Here is a 24440-nt window from a genome sequence, read left to right as displayed (position 1 = left end):
AAGCACATCAAACTAAAAAGCAAATATGATAACCTGTTTATTTACAACACATTTCATTAGTCTTCAATATGAAGGGTAAAATTTTTTAAGAAAAACAAACCAAATTGTGTTTTTAACTAAATTCTTAGAATCAGTGTTTCATATGTGTTTGTATGTTTATCTGCAAAGATATTTGTGGAGTTGATGTGATCATTGTTAATTTTGCAGAATGGTGGATGTAGGAGGGCAACGATCAGAAAGAAGAAAATGGATACATTGCTTTGAAAATGTTACATCTATCATGTTCCTAGTAGCTCTTAGTGAATATGATCAAGTGCTTGTGGAGTCAGACAATGAGGTAAGCAAGCATCAGCATAAATCACCAGTTTTTAACAAAAAATACTTTCACTAAAATTAATTTTAAATATTATTTACAAATTGATTAAAGCACAAGTTTGTAGAGAGCTTCAGTGTGTGTGTTTTTACATGTTTATTTGGATATTAAATTTTTTGGACCAGTAAAATATAATGATAGATTGAATACTTCATGTTAAACAGCAAAATGCAAAGTCGTTAGTCCTTTGTTAGACATTTTCAAAGCAGGTTGGCTTGTCCAGTCCTGGTTGTTTTCAAAATGTCTACCAGCAGTTGTATTCAACTGCATGTAATGAAATGAGAATTTCTACAGGGATTAAGAGGCTAATACTCAAATAATATGCCACAAACTGATCTCTTCCATGGAGGGTCAGTGGAACCCATCTATTTTGTGTTAAAAGCGGAATAGGTGACTATAGAGAAATGTTCTTATTGTAGCTATTTGCATGGTTAGTGTTGTGTAGCAAAGCCATAAAAATACAGTGGGAATTAAAACAAAATTCATAGGTTCTTTGCTAGAACAGACCCAAAGTAGTAAACTTCATTTCATTGACTTAAAGTATAGGATTTATATTGACTTATATTTCCTACTTGTGTTGCTAATTTAAAGAATAACAGAAGTAAAAAACTCATGGGTGGTGATGTATGAACTAATCAAGCAAAGTGCAGTAGTACCCAGTGTTTTGTATACAGTTTTACAAAGTGGGGGGGAATTTATTATTTGGACTTTTTTCTTTCATAAAGACTATTCCTGTTATTTATCAAACTTACATGAGTTATTCCCCGCACTGTTCTATGAAAGTTTTTAGCATTCATTTACAAAAGTTAGATGAAAAAAAGAAAACATTTTAATGTTCTTCATGACTGTGTATATACTTTGATTTCATTGTTTAAGAGAAGGGTTGACATAGCAAGGTAAAACAAATGTCCCTGGGCAGTCATGATTGTATTCTCAACTTTTTTCAATATTAATTTTTTCAAGAAAGACTAGGAGTTCTGAAAGCTTTTAAATTTATACTTTTCCCATAAAAGAAAGAAATCTCATTACAGTCTTTATATCATCAGACATCTCCTTAAAAAGTACAGCTGTTACAAAGAAGAAAATTTCATTTGCTTATATAGTGAATACGTCTTGTCATTTATTTTTGTATTCTTTTAACTTGGCAGGTATCAGAATGTTTTTATTTTGTTTTGTAAGGCATATATCTTTGATGTTCTGGTCCAAACAGTAATGGAGTCTGATCACACGTTATAAAACAAAGCTTTATTGAGGAAGTAAGAAAAATTACCAATTCCCCCATGTAGCAACTCACCCAATCACCAATAGCAAGCACAGGATCATAAGTGATGCCATGGCTCTGGTGGACTGCTAGGGACATTTGGTGTCTGGGTCATCTGGCAGAAACAGTCAATCATGCAAATGTCTTTTAAATGTGGAGAAGAGTCGGGGCAGAGTATTGGCAGTCTGTCTAATATTGGTCAAGGGACAGGGTGTCAGAAGGCAAGGTGTCGTTTCCACCCCTTGATTCTCTCAAATCATCACTTGACACGGAGTTATAGATGAGGTTGTTATTTTGACGGGTTGTTAGTTATATAATTGACTAGATGAGGTTGGTGTTCCAACACCTGCAGGGTATAAGTTGCACAGTCAGAAGTTGAAAGCTGGTGCATCATGAGATAGGTACTGTAGAATCACCTCCACCAACTATCAGTTGTGCAGGCATCTGGAAGGTCATTATTACTGCATCTTCCCAATTGCTATAAGAGAGGCTGTGAAAGAGATTACAATCAGCATCTGTTTATATCTAGTGGCCCCAGCCCCGGTCAGGGAGTGGCTTGACCATGACTGCAAAAATGCTTTACAACAGTCTACAACCCCATCCACTGATATGAAACAAAACATAAATAATTACAATAAAGTAGATAATTACAAAAAGTGCAGTCAAAATATTTTGACAGATGCCTTGAAATATGGGAACCAAGAGGTAAGCCATGACCACAGTTCACCAATTCCCCAATTGATATCTTCAGTTGCCACCTGGTGCAAGGGCTTTAGTTGTTCCTGGGTTTTCTTAAGGTCAGTCTCAATGCATCAATCTTGGTTGACACAAACATAGCAGGGAGTTTATACTAATGTGCAAATGCCACCTTGTGTAGCCATCAAGTACTCTAAGGCTAGTGGTATTAAACAGAAATCTATGGTACTTGAGCAACTTCTTGCTGCAGTGATTGGATGGCATCAATTGTTATATTTTCTATATTTTCCAGAGTAGCAGAGAGATTGATAATCACTTTCTCCATCTCAGAGACCCCAACCAAGGAAAGAGGGTCTGGATAAACTGGTGAAATATGCATCCTCATTCTATCAAAGGGTTAAAACCACATCAATGTTGCAGGGCATCAGGATAATTGTGGACATGGGTCATGGAGAGGTTTACTTCAACATGCATTGCAGGCACTATTAGTCTGGGTGTATAGACCTCCTCTCTCTCCATGGGAAGATTTTCATGACTCAGCTGCTGCACAGCCAGTATAGGCTAGGGGCACCTATTGTGATAAGGTCCCAGCAGCAAGTGGTGTCTTTCAGGCAATTGTCAGTATTGACACAGTAGGTTTGCATGGTGTAGGATGGGCCCTGCCACATGGTTTGTTGTTGATCATGGGACAGATCATAGCCCATAAAGTTTTGGAGGACGTAAAATTCTGATGCATGCTTTACCAAGGCGGCAGTGGGTAGTCAGTGTTTGAGAGACTAACCTGAATAGAGTAATATCTGACAAAAATTTTAGGTGCACAGCCCCACAATTCCACCAATACCAGCATTCCCACCACAGGAAACCCTTGGTTCACAGATGCAGGATGCTATGTACAAATCCAACAGTCAGTTCTCTTTCTGACATTCACCAGTGCCTGAGAGAATTAACAAGTTGGGATACCAACCAGCAAGGTTCTGGTAGACCTCTTGGGGAAGAGTGGCTGGAAAGCTGCTCAGCAGAAAAGGACCTTGCGATATTGGTCACCAGTTGGCTGAATATGAGCCAGCAGTGTGGCCAGGTGGCCAAGAAGGCCAATAGCATTTTGGCTTGTATGAGCATCGTGGTTTAACTCCAACCAGCAGCCAAGCACCATGCAGCTGCTCACTCATTCCCCCACCAGTAGGATCAGGGAGAGAATTGGAAGGGTAAAAGCTAGAAAACTCGAGGGTTGAGATAAAGACAGTTTAATAAGGAAAGCAAAAGCAGCACACGCAAGCAAAGCAAGTAAATCATTCACTACTTCCCATAGGCAGGCAGGTGTTCAGCCATCTCCAGGAGAGCAGGGCCCCATCACATGTAATGGTTACTTGGGAAGACAAACGCCCTCATTGTAAACGTTCCCCTCTTCCTCCTTCTTCCTCAACTTTATATACTGAGCATGATGCCATATAGTGTGGAATACCCCTTTGGTCAGTTTGGGTCACCTGTCTCCTCCCAGCCTCCCATGCACCCCCAACTTCCTTGCCAGTGTGGCAGTACAAAAATCAGAAAAGGCCTTGGCTCTGTATAAGCACTGCTCAGAAATAACAAAAACATCCCTACTATCATCACTGTGTTCAGCACAAATCCAAAACATAGCCCCATACCAGCCACTGTGAAGAAAATTAACTCTACCCCAGCCAAAACCAGCACAATCAGAAATAGTGTGGCCAGCAGGACTAGGGAAGTGATTGTCCCCCTGTACTCGGCACTGGTGAGGCTTCACCTTGAGTACTGTGTTTAGTTTCGGGCCCCTCATGACAAAACAGGTGCTGGAGCATGTCCAGAGAAGGTCAATGAAGCTTGTGAAGGTTCTAGAGCACAAGTGTTTTGACGAGTGGCTGAGGGGTTGTTTATCCTGGAGAAAAGGAGGCTCAAGGGGAGACCATATCACTCTCTAAAACTACCTAGAAGGAGGTTGTAGCAAGGTGGGTATCAGTCTCTCGTTCCTTGTAACAAGCACTAGAACAAGAGAAAATGGCCTGAAGTTGCACCAGGGGAGGTTTAGATTGGATATTAGGAAAAAATTATTCACCAAAGGGGTTGTCAAGCATTGGAACAGGCTACCAAGGAAAATGGTTGAGTCACTATCCCTGGAAGTATTTAAAAGATGTGTAGATGTGGCATTTAGGGACATTGTTTGGTGACGGACTTGGCAGTGCTGGGTTAATGGTTGGACTCAATGATCTTTGAGGTCTTTTCCAATCTAAATGATTCTATGATTGTCCTTAAGAACAGTATCCACAGTATATTCAAAAGAAGGGCTTGCTCAGAATAACCAACAATAGTACAAGTAAAACAACTACGGTAAACAGCAATATAGCAGGAGGATTTTTCCAGATTGTTATGGTTGAGATAAAGACAGTTTAATAGGTAAAGCAAAAGCTGTGCATGAAAGCAAACAAAATAAGGAATTCATTCACTACTTCCCGGTGATAGGCAGATGTTTAACCATTTCCAGAAAAGCAGGGTTCCATAATGTATTAACAGTTATTTGGAAAGACAAATGTCATAACACTGAACATCCTTGATCCCCCTCCCCTCGTCCTTCCCCCATATTTTTGTCCACCTCAGCCTACTCACTGGTGGGGCAGTGTGAGAAGCAGAATAGGCCTTGGTGCTGTACAAGCACTGTTCAAAAATAACTACATCTCTATATTATCAGCACTGTTTTGGTCACAAATCCAAAACATAGCACCATATGAGCTGCTATCAAGAAACTTAACTCTATCCCAGCCAAAACCAGTACACATATCAGTCTGTTCATCCAGGGTGGTCCAGTAGTGGGGCTGAGTGAATGGCTTCTGGCTCATTATGGATATTATCACTTCCAGAAATGTAAAATCACTTTTAGGGCAGCCCAAAGGGGAAGTCTGTAGATCCAATAACTACCAACCTGTCAGCCTCACCTCCATGCCCAGGAAGATCATGGAACAGAACCTCCAAGAAGATATGCTGAGACACATGGAGAACAGGAAAGTGATTCAAGACAGCCAGCATGGCTTCCCCAAGGGCGTTTCCTGCCTGATCAACCAAGTGGCCTTCTATGACTACATCAGTGGACAAGGGAATAGCTACAAATGTCATTTATCTGAACTTCTGTAAGGCCTTTGGCACAGTCCCCCACAACAACCTTCTCTCTAAATTGGAGAGCTGTGTATTTGATGGTTCAACTATTCAGTGGATGAGGAATTGGCTAGATGGTTGCATCCAGAGGGTAGTGGTGAACAGTTCAATGTCCAGATAGAGACCAGTGACAAGTGGCATCCCTCAAGGGTCCACATTGGGACCAGTGCTGTTTCATATCTGCATCAGTGACATAGACAATGGGTTTGAGTGCACCCTCAGCAAGTTTGCAAATGACACCCAGTTGAGTGGTGCAGTTGACACGCCTAAGGATAGGATGCCATCCAGAGGGACCTGAACAAGCTCGAGAGGTGGGCTCATATAAACCTCATAAAGTTCAACAAGGCCAAGTGCAAGGGCCTGCACCCGTTTTGGGGCAACCTCCAGTACAGGCTGGGGGATGAAGGGATTGAGAGCAGCCCTGAGGAGAGGGACTTGAGTACCAGCAGATGAAAAACTGTACATGAGCTGGCAATGTGCACTTGCAGCCCAGAAAGCCAACTGTATCCTGGGTTGTATACAAAGAAGTGTGGCCAGCAAGTCAAGGGAGGTGATTCTCCCTCTCTACTATACTCTCGTGAGACCCCACCTGGAGTATTGTGTCCAACTCTGGAGTCCTCAGTACAAAAAAGACATGGATCTGTAAGGGCAGGTCCACATAAACAAAGTGTACTTTTCTCAGAATGTGGGTGCAGCAGAAATAAAAAAATGTTTAAAAAGTGTTAGTTTTCACCTTAAATTAAGAAACTGACAATAAATATTATTCTTATTCCTCACTGTGATGTGTCAGGTTCATTAAGGAAGGCAATAATTGAACTTGACTGCTTTGATAATCAGTCAATGGATATTTTTTTTACATGGCATAATTCAAATAAACTTTGAACTGTGAAAGACTATTAAAATTTCAACACCAAATTGAGAGTGTGTATAGATGCCCTACTTTTTTCTTACAGATAGCATCAGTGTGATACTATGATAGAATCTAATCCTTCTTTGATACTTGTGCCTGTCAGCTGTGTTAGAGATCTGACTCAAAAACTTGGAGTGTTCTACTGCTCCTCTTGCATTGCTTTCATGGTCAAATTAAACAGTATGAATTTTGAAAGATGTCCTACTTTCTTTTTCTAATTAGTCCACTGCATGATATTATCTGAAGTCTTTTTCCTTGTATGCTAGAACAAAGAAAACTATACTTTTTGACTTATTTGTGCAATTCTTTTCAGTTATTCATTGTTTCATTAATCTTATTTTCATGTATAAATATAAATCTGTAAGGATTATTATTTGCCATTCAGTTCATCTGTGTTTGTTTATATGACCCTTCATCATTCTGCAACTGTTTTAGAGTTCTTAAGGCTCAGGTTTGTATTTTCAAAATGTAGTGCATGATAGACTTTCTACTGTAAATCTGTTTCTTTACTTGTTTAGGTTATTCAAGAGAAATACATTTGGATTATAAATCAGATGAGGCTATAGTAAGTTGAGAGGTTTCACTAGTGTATCTCAAGGGCTTTTACTTACTGGGTATGTGTGAGATTGAGTTAGACACCATTTCTGAATTCATATCCTTAAAGGAGTTGAGTCTTCAACTACTCTGTAAGGGGACATCATGCATAGAAATAACACAAGTGTTCAGACTGCTTGTCTTTCAGAACCCTGTATAGGATGATGCTTAAATGATATATCCATGAAATTGCAATCCAGATCTGCAAATAACAATTTGGAGGTTTCAAATGGGAAAAGCATGGATAGCTACCCAAGTTGTATCATAATTGTGACTCCTCTAACAACCAATTCTCAGAAACAATGTCATCACATGGCCTTGAACACTTCCAGGGATGCATCCACAACTTCTCTGGGCAACCTGTTCCAGTGCCTCCCCACCCTCACAGTAAAGAATTTCTTCCTAATATCTAAAACTATCCTCTTTCAGTTTAAAATCGTTACCCCTTGTTCTATCACTACATACCCTTGTAAAATGAAGGGATCGGCTCTCTGATAAATTTGTGATGTCCTATAGGTCAGACTTTCCCTGAGTTATATCAGTGGATCTAGAGAAACTTGCAGTTTTATCAAAAAGCAGAGTTTAAAACTTATTTTTTAAAAAGTTCAATTTTAAATAAGTTAAATTTAATTTTAAATTAATTTATTTAAAACAACTTCTTACCTTAAATAAATGACTTTTCCTACATAAAGTATATTATTATTCAGGGGACCCCTGGTGGTCTAGTGGTTAGGATGCGGTGCTCTCACCGCTGCGGCCCGGGTTCGATTCCCGGTCAGGGATACTCCCCCGGGCAGATGGAGCTCGTCAACCCTGTAAGGCCATCCATCTATGAGAAGGTCACTCTAAACAAACCTATGTCCTGAGGACCTCACTGCCATTGTCCAAGCTCACTTGGCCCCGGCAGATGAACCTTAGGATTAAAGGGTGGGCTCAGTTCAGCGCATGCTGTGTCTCACCTAAAAAAAAAAAAAATCCATTGCGCAGGCTTGAAAGGTAAAAGACCTTTCCCAAAATCTTTGTTCGCGAAGACTGGCCATACTAATACTAATATTATTATTCTTTATGCCAGGAAAAGAATTTCAGGCAAGGAAGGCAAGAGACCAGCATGGCTGAGTCGAGACCTGCTGGTAAAACTAAAGGGCAAGAAGGAAATACATGGGCAAGGGAAGCAGGGAGAGATATCCTGGGAAGAGCATAGGGACACTGTCTGGTTGTGTAGGGATGGGCTCAGGAAGGCCAAGGTGCAGCTAGAGCTGAACTTGGCAAGGGATACAAAGAAGCCATGTGGTGCAGTCAACACGCTGGAGGGAAGGGATGCCATCCAGAGGGACCTGGACAGACTTGAGAGGTGGGAATGTGTGAACCCCATGAAGTTCAACAAGGCCAAGTGCAAGGTCCTGCACATGGGTCAGGGCAATCCCAAGTGTAAATGCAGGCTGGGTAGAGAACAGATTGAGTGCAGCTCTGGGAAGAAGGACTTGGGGATGTTTGTAGACAAGGAGCTCAACATGTCTCGTCAATGTGCACTTGCAGCTCAGAAAGCCAGCCGTATCCTGGGTTGCATCAAAAGAAGTGTGGCTAGCAGGTCAAGGGAGGTGATTCTGCCCCTCCATTCTACTCTTGTGAGACCACACCTGGAGGACTGCATCCAGCTCTGGGGCCCCTGGCACAAGAAAGATGTAGACCTATTGGAACGAGTCCAGAGGAGGGCCACAAAGATGATCAGAGGGCTGGAGCACCTCTCCTATGAAGACAGGCTGAGACAGTTGAGGTTGTTCAACCTGGAGAAGACAAGACCTTGGGGAGACCTTATAGCAGCCTTCCAATACCTAAAGGGGGCTTACAGGACATCTGGAGAGTGGCTTTTTGCAATGGCAAGCAGTGACAGGAGAAGGAGGAATGGCTTTAAGCTGAAAGACGGTAGGTTTAGATTAGATACTAGGAAGAAATTCTTTACTGTGAGGATGGTGAGGCACTGGAACAGGTTGCCCAGAGAAATTGTGGATGCCCCATCCCTGGAAGTGGATGGGGCTTTGAGCAACCTGGTCTAGTGTCCCTGCCTATGGCAGGGGTGTTGGAACTAGATGATCTTTAAGGTCCCTTCCAACCCAAAGCATTTTATGATTCTATGAATAACAAAAAGGGCTTCTATAGGCATGTTAACCAGAAAAGGAAGGTCAAAGAAAGTGTACCCTCCTGATAAACACGGACAGCAAACTGGTAACAATGGATGAAGAGAAGACAGAGGAACTCAACAACTTTTTTGCCTCAGTCTTCATTAGCAATCTCTCTTTCCACAACTCTTGAGTGGATGGACTGCAAGATGGGGACCGAGGGAGCAAAGTCCCTCCCACTGTAAGTGAAGATTCAGGTTTTTGACCACTTGAGGAACCTAAACACACATAACTCTGTGGGACCTGATGAGGTGCATCCCAGAGTCCTGAGGGAATTGGCTGTTGTAGTTGCCAAGCCACTCTCCATGATATTTGAAAAGTCATGGCAGTCAGGTGAAGTCCCAGGTGACTGGAAAAAGGGAAACATTGCACTCATTTTTAAAAAGGGTAGAAAGGAGGACCCTGGGAACTACCGACCTGTCAGCCTCACCTCTGTGAGGTAGACCACAACAAACTGTTGCTGCTGTCAAAGGGGGTTGCTGTGAAGGTTGGCATGACTTCTGTGAAAGGCTGTCAGTCACTGAGAAACCTTGAGCCAGCTCCAGCTGCACATTTCTATACATTAATTATTCACAAGTTTTTGTCTGCAGTGTCGTGGTTTGAGACCCCCCGCCCCGGAGCTGAAAGATGAGTAGCTCCAGGGATGGATTTCCGGCGCTGAGCCAATGGGAAGCTTGGTACGCCTCTGCGGAATTACATATTTGCTGAAATCAGAAAAGAAGCACTGTTTGTGCAGTTGGAATTAGAGACCACGAGGAGAGAGAGAGGGGTCGTATGGCTGGCGGGGGCCAGGGGCTTTTCCCCCAGCCCTGGCCAGGGGGGGACCCGGTACGGCTTTGTAGCTGGGCTGGGTGCTGGGCTAAGACTGCACCGCCCCCCCACTGCCAGTGAAAGGCGGTGGCCTGGGGCCCGAGCGGCCAGCCGGGGCTGGAGTCAGGCCCCCAGTGGGCAGGCATGGCACTGGAGCCAGGTCGACACAGGCCGAGGGGTGGCCCGGTGTGGCGTTGGAGCAGCCAGGGATGAGCTGGGTCCCTAGCCGGAATATGCAGCAGCCAGAAAGCGAGAGAGAGACTACTCCAGGAGTTTCCTGGACAACCTCGTCACCTTCCCCCCCCTTGCCCCATGGGGGAGGCACAGTAAGCAAACTGGTCGGGCCTTGCAAAGAAGCGGCGGCAGCCACAGCAGCTCAGAATGAGCAGAGAGGCCCTGCTGAGGAGTGAAGAGGGCCTGAAGCAGCAGCAATGCACAACATGGAGTATGCAGGGAGCGGAGTGGGCCTGGAGTGGTCCAGACGATACCAGCAGCCAGCTGGAGCCGGACGGAGAGATGCAGGGATGCCCTGTGGAGAGAACTTGCAACGGAGCAGAGAGAGAGATAAGTCTGTTGGAACGTTCTTGGGTAGGGGCTGAGCCAAAAAAACCCAGAACCCTTTGACCCGGGAAAGGAGGGGTGGCCCCCAGACTTAGGGGGGCCCCCAGAACTCCCATGGAAGGAAACCTCCATGGAGCAGAGAATAAAGACTTTAACTCCCTGTACTCCATGGTGATGACATGGTGATTACGAGTGTTTCCCTCGAAGCCCATGGTGAGCCCTCGGTGGGAATTGAGTGGCTAGAGGTGGGGTACTAAGATCCTGCACCCAGCTATGGCGAATCGGGGCTGTAATCCTGAGAGTGAAGGAGAGACTTCTTCTCCTCCTGGACTTTATGGGGGAGAAGGGGTGATTTTTGTACATACATAGTTTGTTATTATAGGAGAGACAATTTAGAATTGGTGTATATATTATTTTATAGTTTTTATTCTGTTAGCAATAAATTTTGATATAATTTCGCAATGCTGAGTCTGTTGCCTGTCTGAAAACTTCTCTCACATTTGAGCAAATTTGTGGGGGTTTGAAAAATTGGTCTTTGGGTCGAACCATGTCAGCAGCCTTTTTCATTGCAGCTGAAATAGGCTTTTGTTGGAAGCAATTTGATGAGATAGAGCTGACTCATAAAATCAGAGCTTGAATGAGAGATTAAATGCTGCCTTGTTCCCCACCGCTCCAGCCCTCTCTTCAAAGAGCCATACTGTCTTGCTTGGTTTGGCAAGGTTTCCTTCACACTGCATCTGATAAGGTCAGATCTCCAATGCAGGTCTTGCCCTATATTCCTTGTTATCCCATCTCTATTTCCAGAACTAGTTCATATTTCTTTAGCTGTACAAACAGCTAGTTTAGTTAATGTGTTTGTAGGAAACAGCTTTCCCTTGGAGGTTAGTTTAGCACTGGAAAAGGGAACCCAGAAAGGTGGTGAAATCTCCATTCTTGGAGAACTTTCCTAGACGAAGCGATGACTGACTTGGTCTTGTGTTGCCAATAACTATACTTCAGTGAAAGGTTGGACTAGATGGGATTCAGAGGTTAATTTCAGCTAACACTTCTGGTATAATATTCTGCTGTCTGCAGTGGTGTTTCAGTGGGAGATATGTGAGCACTTACAGATGTTTACATTTAAATGGATTAAATATGTGATCATTGGTTGTTTTATGGTGCCTAATGGTCTCAGCAATGCATCAGTATTCCTGCTACACAGTCACATTCTCTATGTTCTCTTAGGTTTTAATGTAACTGCTCTCATCTAACTGCAGTGGTTTACCATTGATAGACCTAACCCTTACTCTGAAGCCACCCATGTAGTCAAACTCTGCATTTGGTAGGAGCAGTAGTATTGTATGATAAGTCTGATTCTGGAAATAAACTGTAAATTCCTGTTCCTAATTTTATAATGAGTAATTTCTGGTGAAATAAAGGGAAAATTCTCCAAATGTAAGTGTCCCAGTATCTTAGTGCAATCTTGAGATGATCTAGTCCAACCTCCCTTTTCAAGCAAGGTCAGCTAGTGCAGGTTGCCCAGGAATAATAATAAGACATTTATAACAGTAAGAAATTAATTCTCCTAATATTTATTCTGTAGGCTTAAGTTGAATATTTATCATCCACCCCAAAATAAATTTACTCCACTTGCTCCTCATTGTAAATGAGTGACAATTTTAACAAAAACAATCTTTAAACTCATAAATTCAAATTGTAATATTTTCCTTAAAAGTCCATTACTTTCTATTAGTATTCTATCAGCATTTAAGCTATAACATTTCATCTCTTTGCTTCTTTTGTTATCCCTCTACTTTCTTTTAAACTTTCTGATTCTGTCAAACAAACTACAAAAAGCAAAAGGTTTTATTCGTGTGAACCTTTCAATAGAAACAAGAGGCTAATAGTTTATCCTAATGATACATTTTAAATTCAGATTTACAGTGGTGGCTTTTGGGACAGTTTTTTAAAGCTGCTGAGAGTTTAATATGTGTTTAACGAAATCCTATCTACCTTCCTTATAACAACAGGGAAAGGGAAAAAGCCTGATAAACATTTTTATTTACTTCCTAAGGAGGGGCTCAGTTTTGGAAAGACCACCCACCTGAAGGTAGCAATTACAGGGATGGAATGGAAGAGTTAAATCCTACAGGATTTATCATTGCTAAGACATCAGAAGAAGATACAGGTATGCTCTTGTTTTTAGAGCATGTTAGGTACTTTATTTTCTCAAACCTTAATAGTTAGAGATACTATTGTCCACAGTGTGAGTGTAGTTTGTGACAGTAAAAAACCCAAACAAAACCACAGAAAACAAAACTGATAAAAAAAACCCTCTATGAATTTAGGACGTACTTCATTTTTCCCCCTCCTCTGACTTCCCTCAAGTTTTAACTATGATATTGTTATTAGGTCTGTATATTAGAAAGTTATAAAAGGAATGGTTATGATTGTGCTTTAACAATTAACCTAAGAATTTATGTTTTATGCTCAACTTTGTTGATATTTCAGTTTTTCTCCTTTTTGAATGAAATTCTTGCACCATTGAAATCAATGCAACTGATTGCAAAAAATCAAAGATTTTACTTCTCTGCCTTAGTTTCTTCATCTATAAATTTGTCTATTTACTTTCACTCGCTGCTCCAACATGGTGTAAAGTTTAATAAATTGCTTGAAGATTCTGTGGTGATACAAGATAACTAAACTATCAACTTCTACAGAATTGAATTTTTTAGGTGGTGAGTTTTTTTACAGTCCCTATATTCCATTCTTATACAGGTCACTTTAAAATGTAAATTAATACAAGTGAAAATAAACTTATAGTAAAACTGTCAGAGTTTTCTTACAGAATGATACATACATTAGCAACAAAAGGAGGGTTAGAGAAGAATCTCTATCCTTTATTGGATGTGGGCAGAAACATAGTGACAAAGGATGAGGAAAAGGATGAGGTACTGAAATGCCTTCTTTGCCTCAGTCTTTATTAATAACAGTTGTACATAGAGTACCCAGATTGCTGAGCTGGAAGACAGATACAGGAAGCAGAATGAAGACCCCATAATCCAAGGGGAAAGGGTTAGAGACCTGCTACACCATTTAGACACATCTATGGGGTGGATAGGATCCACCCAAGTGTACTGGTGGCAGGTTCTGCTTGACTAACTTGATCTCCTTCTATGACAAGGTGACCCAGTGGGGATGTTGTTCACCTGGACTTTAGAAAAGCCTTTGATACCATTTCCCACGTCATTGTCCAGGAGAAACTGTCTGGACAGGTATATTCTTCGCTGGGTAAAAATCTGGCTAGATGACCAGGCCCAAAGACTTGTGGTGAATAGCAATAAATCCAGTTGGTGGCCAGTCACTAGTGGAGTTTCCCAGGGCTCAGTACTGGCAACAGTTCTGTTTAATATCTTTATCAATGATCTGGATGATGGAATTGGGTGCACCTTCAGTAAGTTAGCAGACAACACCAAGTTGGGGAGGAGTGTTGATCTGCTTGAGGGTAGGAAGGCTCTACAGAGGGATCTGAACAGGCTGGATAGATGGGCCAAGGCCAATTGTATGAGGTTCAACAAGGCCAAATGCCAGGTCCTGCACTTGGGTCATAACTCCATGCAATGCTATAGGCCTGGGGAAGAGTGTCTGGAAAGCTGCCCAAAGGAAAAGGATGTGGGGGTATTGGTCGACAGCCAGATGAATGTGAGCCAGCAGTGTGCCCAGGTGGGCAAGAAGGTCAATGGCATCTTGGCTTGTATCAGAAATACTGTGGCCAGCAGGACTAGGGAAGTGATCATCCCTTTGTACTCTGCACTGGTAAGGCTGCACCTTGAATACTGTGCTCAGTTTTGGGCCTCTCACTACAAGAAAAACATTGAGGTGCTGGAGCACATCCAAAGAAGAGTAACAAAGCTGATGAAGGATCTGGAATATAAGTCCTATGAGGAGTAATGAGTTTTTTTAGTCTGCAGAATAGAAGGCTCAGGGAAGACCTTATTGCTCTCTACAAGTATTTGAAAGGAGATGTCAGTCTTTTGTCCTATATAACAATCAACAGAATAAGAGGAAACAGCCTCAAATTGAGCCAGGGAAGGTTCATGTTGATTATTAGGAAAAAATTCTTCACTGAAAGAGTTATCAAGCATTGGAACAGGCTGCCCGGGGAAGTGTTAGTCACCATCCCTGGGGGTATTTAAAAGATGTGCAGATGTGACACTTAGGGACATGCTTTAGTGGTGAAGTTAGTAGAGTTAGGTTAACAGTTGGACTTGATAATCTTCGAGGCCTTTTCCAACTTAAACAATTCTATGATTCTATGGCTCAGCAACATCAGAATCCGCAAGATTCACTTAGATTTTGTTCTCTAGAAGCCTGTTTGGTGGTGAAACTCTTGTTTTCAGGAGGCAGCTCCTAAAAAAAACTTCCATAGGTAGCTAATCAGAATTGCCTTAGAGTTTTCAAATAATAAAGAAGTAGAGTTAATTCCTGGTTCTGAACTCAATTTGTTCTGACTCTGTATTAACCGCATCATGCCAGATAACCAGTTCTTCAGAATTGTATCAAATCACACAGAATTTTACAGTGTCAGGAAGTCCTTGCAAACAGAACCGTATGCTTCACTTATTTACATTTCCTCTATCATGCAAAATGCTTCGCAGGAGCAATTAAACAAGGCTTAAGTAAAGGCTAACTTGATGTTAGAAGCAACTTTACCATTTGTAAGATTTTATGCCATAAGCTTTTGATTTGGGCAAATATTCTCAGGTTATCAATGAGTAAATTCTAAATTTACCTGGAACTATTTTAACTCTGATCTCTTTCAAAAAATTAAAGTTTACTTGCATTTAAAGTTCAGGAAACTCATATAAAATAAATAAGGTTCTTAAAACTTGGTTATTATGTTTTGTTGTACACTTATCTATGCCTTGAACCACATGCATTTCAGTATCCATGAATTTATTGGCTGATCAGAACTGTGCATAGTCAGTATTTACAACAGTACCTGTTACAAGTATCGTGTCCATGGCCTGTGTTCTCAAGAATCATGCTTGTGTCGTTGAGTTTGCAAAAGGAAATTGCCTGCATATTTAATATACCTCTTACCTATGAATTGTAAAGGAATCAGTTAAATCTTACATTTTGGTAAGAAGGTGGAAAATGTGAAATGGATCTGTTTATCAAATAAAATGGAATTGCATGGATTGATTTAAAAAAAAAATTAAATATTTCACAACTGCATACATTTATCTCTCTTTTTTTTAATTCCAGAATCGAATGGAAGAAAGTAAAGCACTCTTTAGGACAATTATCACATATCCGTGGTTCCAGAATTCTTCGATTATTCTGTTCTTAAATAAAAAAGATCTCTTAGAGGAGAAAATTATGTACTCCCATTTAGTTGATTATTTCCCAGAGTATGACGGTAAGTATATTGCCACCAGAGTTCATGCCTCATTTAAACTGCAGTAATGACAAAATGTAATAGTCTTGCCCTTATTTTGGTTAGAGGCTCTTAGGACAAAGGTAATCACCCATTTTTCATTACGCTCATTTTCTTCTTTACAAATTGTACTTAGTACACCAAACGGTTAGTTTGTAGTTGAATGACTTACTGTTCATGTTTTTTAAAAAATTATATGAAAAGTAAAAAATTAATAAAATAGCAATTGTTAATTCTCCAAATTTTTAAAGTCACTTAAGTCTTGTGAAACTTTTTAGATTTCTAGGATTTCATCTTGTACCTCCATTAATAGTGGATAAGATGGCAGTACCTTTCATGTGAAATTATTGATTCTAAATGAGTAACATAATATTAGCAATGGACCTTATTCTGTCCTTGTTCATAAGTTGGGGTGAGGATTTGAACTGAAGTATAAAGCTAAAATTATATAAAAATACATTTCTCATTCTACACGTTATTTTTGTTTTCTACACATTAATTTTTGTTTTGTTTTGTGCTTGTTTGTGCTTTGCTGCTTTTTTGTTTAAGGTTGGATATCTGAAGAGAAGTCTCATAAATTCTCTGTGACTGTCAAAGAAACCAGTATCATTCCGCCCACCATTTCATTGTACCATTTCTTTATTGTTTCCATTATTTTAATTTTATGTTACTTATGTGAAGTTTAATGGGCTTGTCCCAGAAAACATTACATGGAACAAACAGCTGTTTCTAAGGAAACTGTACTTACAGAAAGTTCTCCTGAGGTGAAAAGTTAGATATTCTAAGGTAATTGAGTGGAGGCTTTGGTAACAGAGAAAAAAATCAAATTCATATAATATCTCTTTTGTCTCACCAGAGAGTGAAAAGCAGATTCAGAAGCTACAAAAAAAGATTAAACCTCTCATTTTCAAAACTAGATAGTGATAAAAGAAAAAAGTTTCAGGTTTTTCCTGTTTGAGAGGAAAGGATGTGTTCGCAGTGAACAGCCTGCAGGATCAGACCATACTTATTTATGAGTCAGTGTAAGTTTAGTTTGATAGTACTAAACAGAAGAGAAGCGACAGTTTGAATAGAATATATTCTTGTCTTTTCAAGTTACAGGTGTGACAGGTGCCTTAGATGACATCCTGCAGGTGAGAAGGCTGTATGGGTCCTTCTATTATGAGCACTCAAGTGGAGATACACCTGTGTTAAATGCTTGTCCAGAAAAAAACAGACAAAATTCATACAAAATTGAGGTTGGAAGGGACCCCTGAAGATCATCTAGTCCAACCCCCCTGCTCAAACAAGGTCACCTAGTGCTGTTTCCCAGGAATATGTCCAGATAGCTTTTGAATATCTACAACCTCTCTGGGCAACCTGTCTCAGTGCTTAATCACCCTCACAGTAAAAAAGGGGTTTCTGATGTTCAGATGGAACCTCCTGTGTTTCATCTTGTTCCCATTGCTTCTTGTCCTGTAACTGGGCACCATCAACAAGAGTTTGTCTCCATCTTCTTTGCACCCTCCCTTCAGATATTTGTACACATTGATGAGATCTCCATCTGAGCCTTCTCTAGGTTAAACAGTCCCAGGTTTCTCAGCATTTCCTCTAGTCCTTTAATCATCTTAGTGGCCCTTGGTTGGACTTCCTCCAGTATGTCTGCATCTTCTTGTACTGAGGAGCCCAGAACTGGACATAGAACTACGGGTGTGGCCTCACCAGTGTTGATTAGAGGGAAAGGATCACCTCCCTTGACCTGCTGGCAACATTCCTCCTAATGCAGCCCAGGATACCATAAGCCTTCTTTGTGTCAAGGGCACATTGCTGGCTCCTGTTCAACCTAGTATATGCTAGTACCCTCAGGTCCTTTTCTGCCAAGTTGCTTTCTAGTTGGGTGGTCCCAGAATATATTGGTGCCTAGGCTTGTTACTCTTCAGGTGCAGGACTTGGCATTTCCCCTTGCTGAACTTCATGAGGTTCCTGTCAGCCCATTTGTCCAGCCTGTTGAGGTCCCTCTGGATGTAGCCACTCCACCCTGTTTTGTGTCACCAAGAAACACACTGAAGGTACACTCTGCTCCCTTATCCAGATCATTAAAGAAGACGTTAAACAGGACTGGATCCAGTATTGACCACTGGGGTACCCCACTAGTTACTGTCCTCCAACTAGACTTTGTGCCACTGATCACCAGACATTCAACCAGTTTTCAGTCCCACTCACTGTCTGCCATCCAGTGCATAATTCATCAGTTTCCCTAGGAAGATCTTATGCGACACAATGTCAAAAACCTTACTGAAGTCCAAGTAGACAATATCCACTGCTCTCCCCTCATCAACCAGGCCAGTTATTTCATCATAGAAAGTTGTCAGGTTTTCAATCAGTCAGCTCAGAGAAACCCTCTTCTCCTTTAACATGGGTAAAGGAAACAAAAAAAGGTTATGGTCAAGTAGGGCCATAACCAGTAAGCCAGACCTGAAAGTCTTTCAGTGTCTTACTGTAATTCTGCAGATCTTGCTGGACTTAACCCCTTAGACAATGTTATGGTTGATTTTATTTCTTTTGGTGGAAAGATGGGGTGGGTAACTGCTGTGGTTTACCCACAGCTGGCAACTAAGTATCATGTAGCTGCTTGCTCACTCCTCCCTGCCTGGGGAGAAGAATCAGAAAAAAGCTAAACCCCATGATTTGAGATAAAAACAGTTTAATAATTCACCATCATCATCATGGCTAGGCTTCGCGAACGAAGATTTGGGAAGGGCTCAACCCACGTTTGTTACAAGCACGCTGGTGGCTAAAAAGGCCAATACGAGATAGGCACGACCGGTTGCAAAAGGCACAGCAGAAAGACTCCTTAGATGGTATATTCTACAGGGCACGATTCTTTCTGCATTGTCTTTTCTCCTCAAGAGTGATCCTGCATGCGTTCTCAAAAGCATCAGCAACCTTATAGATGGTGTGTCTCCAGACCTCCCGATTAGAGGCCAGAGTAGACCAGTTATGTTGATCAATATGGCCAAGGCTGAGATGTTGTTTCAGGGAGTCCTTGTATCTTCTCTTTGGGGGTCCTCTCATGTGGCAGCCGGTGGCAAGTTCACCATAAAGCATGATCTTAGGGAGGCGGTGGTCCTTCATCCTTGACACGTGCCCTGCCCAACGCAGCTGTGTTCTCAGCAACATGGCCTCAATACTTGTGATTGCTACTTGTTCTAGAACAGACGTATTAGTCACATAATCTGACCAGTGGATGTTTAGGATTGTGCAGAGACAGCATTGATGGAAGCGTTCTAGGAGACGCAGGTGGTGGCAGTAGATGACCCATGATTCAGATCCATATAAGAGAGTAGACAGCACTATGGCTCTGTAAACACTGATCCTTGTACTTTTCTTCAAGTGTTTATTTCGCCAAACTCTTTTATGAAGCTTTCTGGAGGCACTATATGCCTTTGCTAACCTGTTGTCTATCTCTCCGTCAATCTTACCATCCGAGGAGATGAGGTTACCTAGGTAATTAAACTGCTGGACTGATTTGAGCACTGATTCACCAATGGTGATATGGGGATGATGGAAGACTTCCTGAGGTGCAGGTTGATAGAGGACTTCTGTCTTCTTTAAGCTGACTTCCAGCCCAAAGAGCTCAGCAGTTAATAATTAATATAAAGTAAAATATACTAATAATACTAACAATAATAATAATAGTAATGAAAAGGACAGAGAATAAAAACAATTGATGCACAATAAAAGCAATTAATGCACAATATAATTGCTCACCACCCAATGACCGATGCCCAGCCCATCCTCAAGCAATGATTGACCCCTTCTGGCTAACTTCCCCCAATTTATATACTGGGCATGGCATTCTATGATATGGACTATTCCTTTGTCCAGTTTGGGCCAGCTGTATTGACTGTACTCCCTCCCAGCTTCTTGTGCAGCTCCTCAGTGGCAGAACATGAGACACTTGAAAGCCCTTGACTCACTGCTCAGCAACGACCAAAACATCAGCGTGTTATCAGCATTATTCTCATACTAAATTCAAAACACAGCACTGTATCAGCTACTGTAAGAAAATGAATTCTATCCCAGACAAAACCAAGACAGTTATACAGTCTTTGGGTTGCACAGGTCCCTGTGTGGTCCTGTCTGCTGTTCCAACACCCTGTTTGGAGATGTTGAAGATGGACACATTTGGAGAACTGATTAGAATTAGGTATATTTTAGATGGATCCCTTTTCCCATGTGGGCAGTACAATGGAGAAAGTCGCATAGGGATGAGATATGGTAACCAGGATGGCAAACTGGACTGATTAAACTAAGTAATTGTACTGCACGATATGTCATAACATTTGATGAGAGATTGAAATGTGCTCAAGGGTCAGAGTACCATATGAAGGTATGCTTTCACAGATCATACTAAAAGACCATCTCAAAGACTGGAATAAAGTGCTGGGAGGGGGGAAAAGACAAAAAGGGGCCATGTTTGTGAAGGAAAGAAGAAAATATCTATCCACAGGAGCACACTCCCCTCCAGAGTCTTCAAAGAAAATAAATGATTACACTTACCAAGCTAATGTAGGCAAGCTAAATTGTAGTACTTTTTATATAGGACTTGACTATCATATAGAGAGACCCTTTTAAGACTCCTAAATAGGGAGCAATGGACAAGAAACCTACTAATTTGTATTAATTCTTTTCCAAGATTATTTAGATCATAACCACTTAGCGTTCTAAATCTAGCATTAGTTCATTCCCTTTTTCTAGATACCTGAGGTGGAAAATTTTCTTTTTAATCTTAGTTTTCCATACTTGAATCCCAGTCAGAAAAAAATTAAATTGCATTATAATAAGCAGACATGATATTAGGCAAGCAAAATTTGGATACAGGCTTTGAATAGTGCAGTAGATTTTGAGAGGGACAATCCTGCCTGTGCCTACCCACTGTAAAACTGTTTAACAAAATTCTAGGAAGTTGAATAAAACAATAAATGGCTTATTTTGAAGAAATCATTGTCTTTGAAAGTCTAGGAGTCTCCTTTACAAATATTTAAACTTATTAAGAGTAAAAAAAATTAGTAGGGAAATTTAGCTTTACTGCTGTTTCTATAGAATATGTGATGAAGTTAAAGGCTAGAATCTGTTGTGTTTAGAAATTTAAAACATTTTGAAGTCCTCTTTGTCCTAGTTCAGAGAACTTATTATCTGTTTACATGTTCTTTACATCTCAGTGTGTGAACCAAATATATGCAGGCAACCAAGACGATCACAATCTACAGATGAAGTGTGAAGAGTAGATTTATTCCATCACCTTGCTGGCAAACGGGGACACATGCTGCTAAGCTTAGTCCATCTTAGCAGGGGCAAAAAGCACGCGGGGCTGTTCCTGGCCTCAACATAAGAAAGGGCCTAGTGCATGCGCAATGCTTCACAAGACTGTGATCTCCTCCGTGCTTTTTATGATCTCTCTCTCTCCCAACAGGAGGCTCAAGCCTGTCTGTGAAAGATGCCTCAAGTTTCTGATAGTTTTTATGTTATCTCTACAGCAGTTTTGCTTCTCAAAACAGGCAGAGGGTAATCAGCAGTAAATATGTGAAGTTTCCCACACTGCTACAAGGTCATCTTGATCGAAAACAGTTCTATTTTTCTCTCCTTGACAAATCTTACACTTTTCAACCCTTTCCTCCCCACACTCAGAAAATGTGTATGTGTCTATATATACACATACATATTCATGTACACACACCAAGATATTGTAGAATCATGTTCTCCTTCCACAAGGCTTTGCAACTAGTAAATATCAGAAAGCATTTTATCTTCTGTGCTTCCTTTGCTGCCTAATTTGTGCATTTATGCAAATTAGAAATGCTTAAAATTGTATTTAAATATTAAAAATAAGTTTTATTGTGCAGTTATTGAAAGTTATGTGGGCACATACTAACCGCTTAAGTACAGATTTCATAACCAATGAAGGACAGAACTACATAACAACTGAGCACTGGTATTTATATTGTCATGTAACAAGACCAGGACCAATGAGGAGATAGGAGGAGGTGGCACAGCAAACATACACGTTCTGTAGAAACCCACATTGCAGAAACAGGAGGACAAGGGAATAATGGCATATGAAAATTGCACTGGAACAGTATATGTATATACAGTATAGGAAAAAAATAGCTTGTGACTAATGTTCCTGCTTCTGTGCTGCTCTTTTGGCTGTGAACATGAACAAATCCTCACTCTTATAGATTGGGAGTCGTTATTTTGCCTTCTGCCTTGTGCAAAGCAGAGCATGCAGTTTGGTTACATAGACTTTGTGTTCTTCTGAGAATTACAGAGTTTGTTGAAATTTAATTAGATTGTTATGTATAATTTAGATAATTGATTTGTTAGAACAATAACTTTTTGCAATTGAAGAGCTTTAACTAGCAAGCATGTATATTTTACCATCACTAAAGTAAATTAAATTCTGTTGGGGACAGTGTCAGACCAGGTTAAGATGTAACTTGATTATGCTACATTTTAAAAGAATGTACTTAAGTATAGTTTAAATACAGTAGACATAGATTGAAAATGGGCCAAATCTATTAATTTTTAATATATTTATGAGTATAAAGCAACTAATTCTTCTGTTGTTCATTTTGTGGGATTATAGATCATCAATTTCATCTCTCCATTTTAAACATCTTATGGAAGAAAGATGATAGTCAGAAGGAAAAGAACAGCTCTTGTATGATCAACTTCTGCAATTTCCTTCCATTTTATTTTTTAGTGGTTCCTATTGGGAAAAAATAGTAAATGGTAGTATTTATTAGTAAAATTTTTCTCTTCCTCTCTTATACAACTGATGCCTTAAACCCCAATGGTTTCCTTATTTTTCTACCTTATAAGTTTTATAGGTAATAGAAGTAGATTTTAGAAACCCTTTCTCTCTCCTCCCCTAGCACCCCTTAGTTTATACATTCCTTAATCCTCTCACCCCATTCCATACTCCCCATATCAACCTATTCCCATATCCAGTAGAAAATGTTTAGTCTCTTAGTCAAGGCAAGCCTGTCTTGTTTGGAGAACGCTTGTATCTTGGCCTAAACCGCAGGACAGAGTCAAGGAACTGGGTGACTCTGCTCTCTGTACCCCGAAGATGATGAAGAATGATGAAGAGGGGGTCCCAAAAAGCCCCCCGACCCAATTCCAGGAGGCGGGCCAGGGAGTGGACCAGGCCAAAAGCTATAGGGTGGACACACTTGGGATTGGCCAGATATTGTTATAAATGTAACATCCCGGGCACAGCCCAGTGCGCGCGTCGTTTACCATCTATTGCCTTGGCAAAATTAAACCCTTTCTTATCTCACCCCAGCTTACGGCTCCTAGATTTTTTTCGTAGCACCAGCTGAGCAGGCATCACAAGCTTCGCAGACTGAGTTTTCTGTTTTCTGCTCCTGAGGTTCCCCTCCAAAATAAGCTCAAATATTGAATTGACTTTAGGAGAAACTGACTTTTTCTTCTTCATTATCAGGACCACAACGGGATGCACAAGCGGCACGAGAGTTCATCTTGAAGATGTTTGTAGACCTGAATCCAGACAGTGACAAAATTATCTATTCCCACTTCACTTGTGCTACAGACACAGAGAATATACGCTTCGTCTTTGCTGCTGTCAAGGACACAATTCTACAGTTAAACCTGAAGGAGTACAACCTGGTCTAACTGTGCCTAAGAGGCCCTCCAAGACCACCTTTGAGTGATTGAAGATATACAAGAGGGACTGCATTATCTGTGAAAACAAATTGCATAATACTAATTTATTGCCGGCCGGCACTCTGTGAATGTTCACAGAGTTTTTAGTTAATATTATGATTTTATTTAAACTATATGGCGGAAAACCAAAAGATGCTGAAGTACATTCACAGTACATTTTCTTATTTTTTAGGCAAAATCTTGTGACTCAGTGGTTTTTAAATTCTCAGTCATACACTCACAAAGGATAACAGGTTTTTGCTATTTAAGCAAAATCAAGCTGGTTTCCTCTTTCGTCCCCCCCTTATGTTTTTAAAGATACAATGGTTGTTTTACTAGTTGCATTCCTTGATAAAATATTTTCTGTTGAGTGATTTGGTCAGGAAAATTGCTATCATCAGAACTGAAGTTATCAGTCATTCAAATTCTACAGAATGTGCTTTCTCTGAAGGATCAAAAGTACTGATAGTGTGATTTTTTAAATTCTTAAAATGAATGTTCTCATTCTGTCTTCACTTCTGAGACTAGAATATTGGGAACTGAAAAATAGAAATAGTCGTGTATGAATTTAGAATTTAAATATACTTTCACAGTTCAGAAAGATGCATAGAAGACAGTAATGAAAAACACAAAGCTGGGATGTTCATGGAATATCATAGAATCTCTTTTTAATTGCTATGTGCCATTATCTCTTTTCTTTATTCACAAATGCCAAACAGAAATGTCATGGACACTACATTTTCCCCAGTGTCTACAGCCTGAAA

At 40.6% G+C, this 24440-nt stretch overlaps 1 protein-coding gene across 1 annotated transcript in view; it reads left to right on the top strand.

Moving 5' to 3' along the window:
- The window catches only part of LOC113961063 (guanine nucleotide-binding protein G(q) subunit alpha), a 149642-nt gene extending 125996 nt beyond the window's left edge, over positions 1-23646 (top strand). The window contains exons 5-7 of the mRNA XM_027671086.1: positions 208-337; positions 15795-15948; positions 23456-23646. Of these exons, the coding sequence (XP_027526887.1) occupies positions 208-337; positions 15795-15948; positions 23456-23646 (475 nt within the window). The remainder of the gene's footprint in view (positions 1-207; positions 338-15794; positions 15949-23455) is intronic.
- The last annotated feature ends 794 nt before the right edge of the window (positions 23647-24440 follow it).

Source organism: Neopelma chrysocephalum, unplaced genomic scaffold (genome assembly GCF_003984885.1).
Source record: "Neopelma chrysocephalum unplaced genomic scaffold, ASM398488v2 Primary Assembly neopelma1_97033, whole genome shotgun sequence".
Taxonomy (NCBI): Eukaryota; Metazoa; Chordata; class Aves; order Passeriformes; family Pipridae; genus Neopelma; species Neopelma chrysocephalum.
This window is presented reverse-complemented; position numbering and strand designations above follow the sequence as displayed.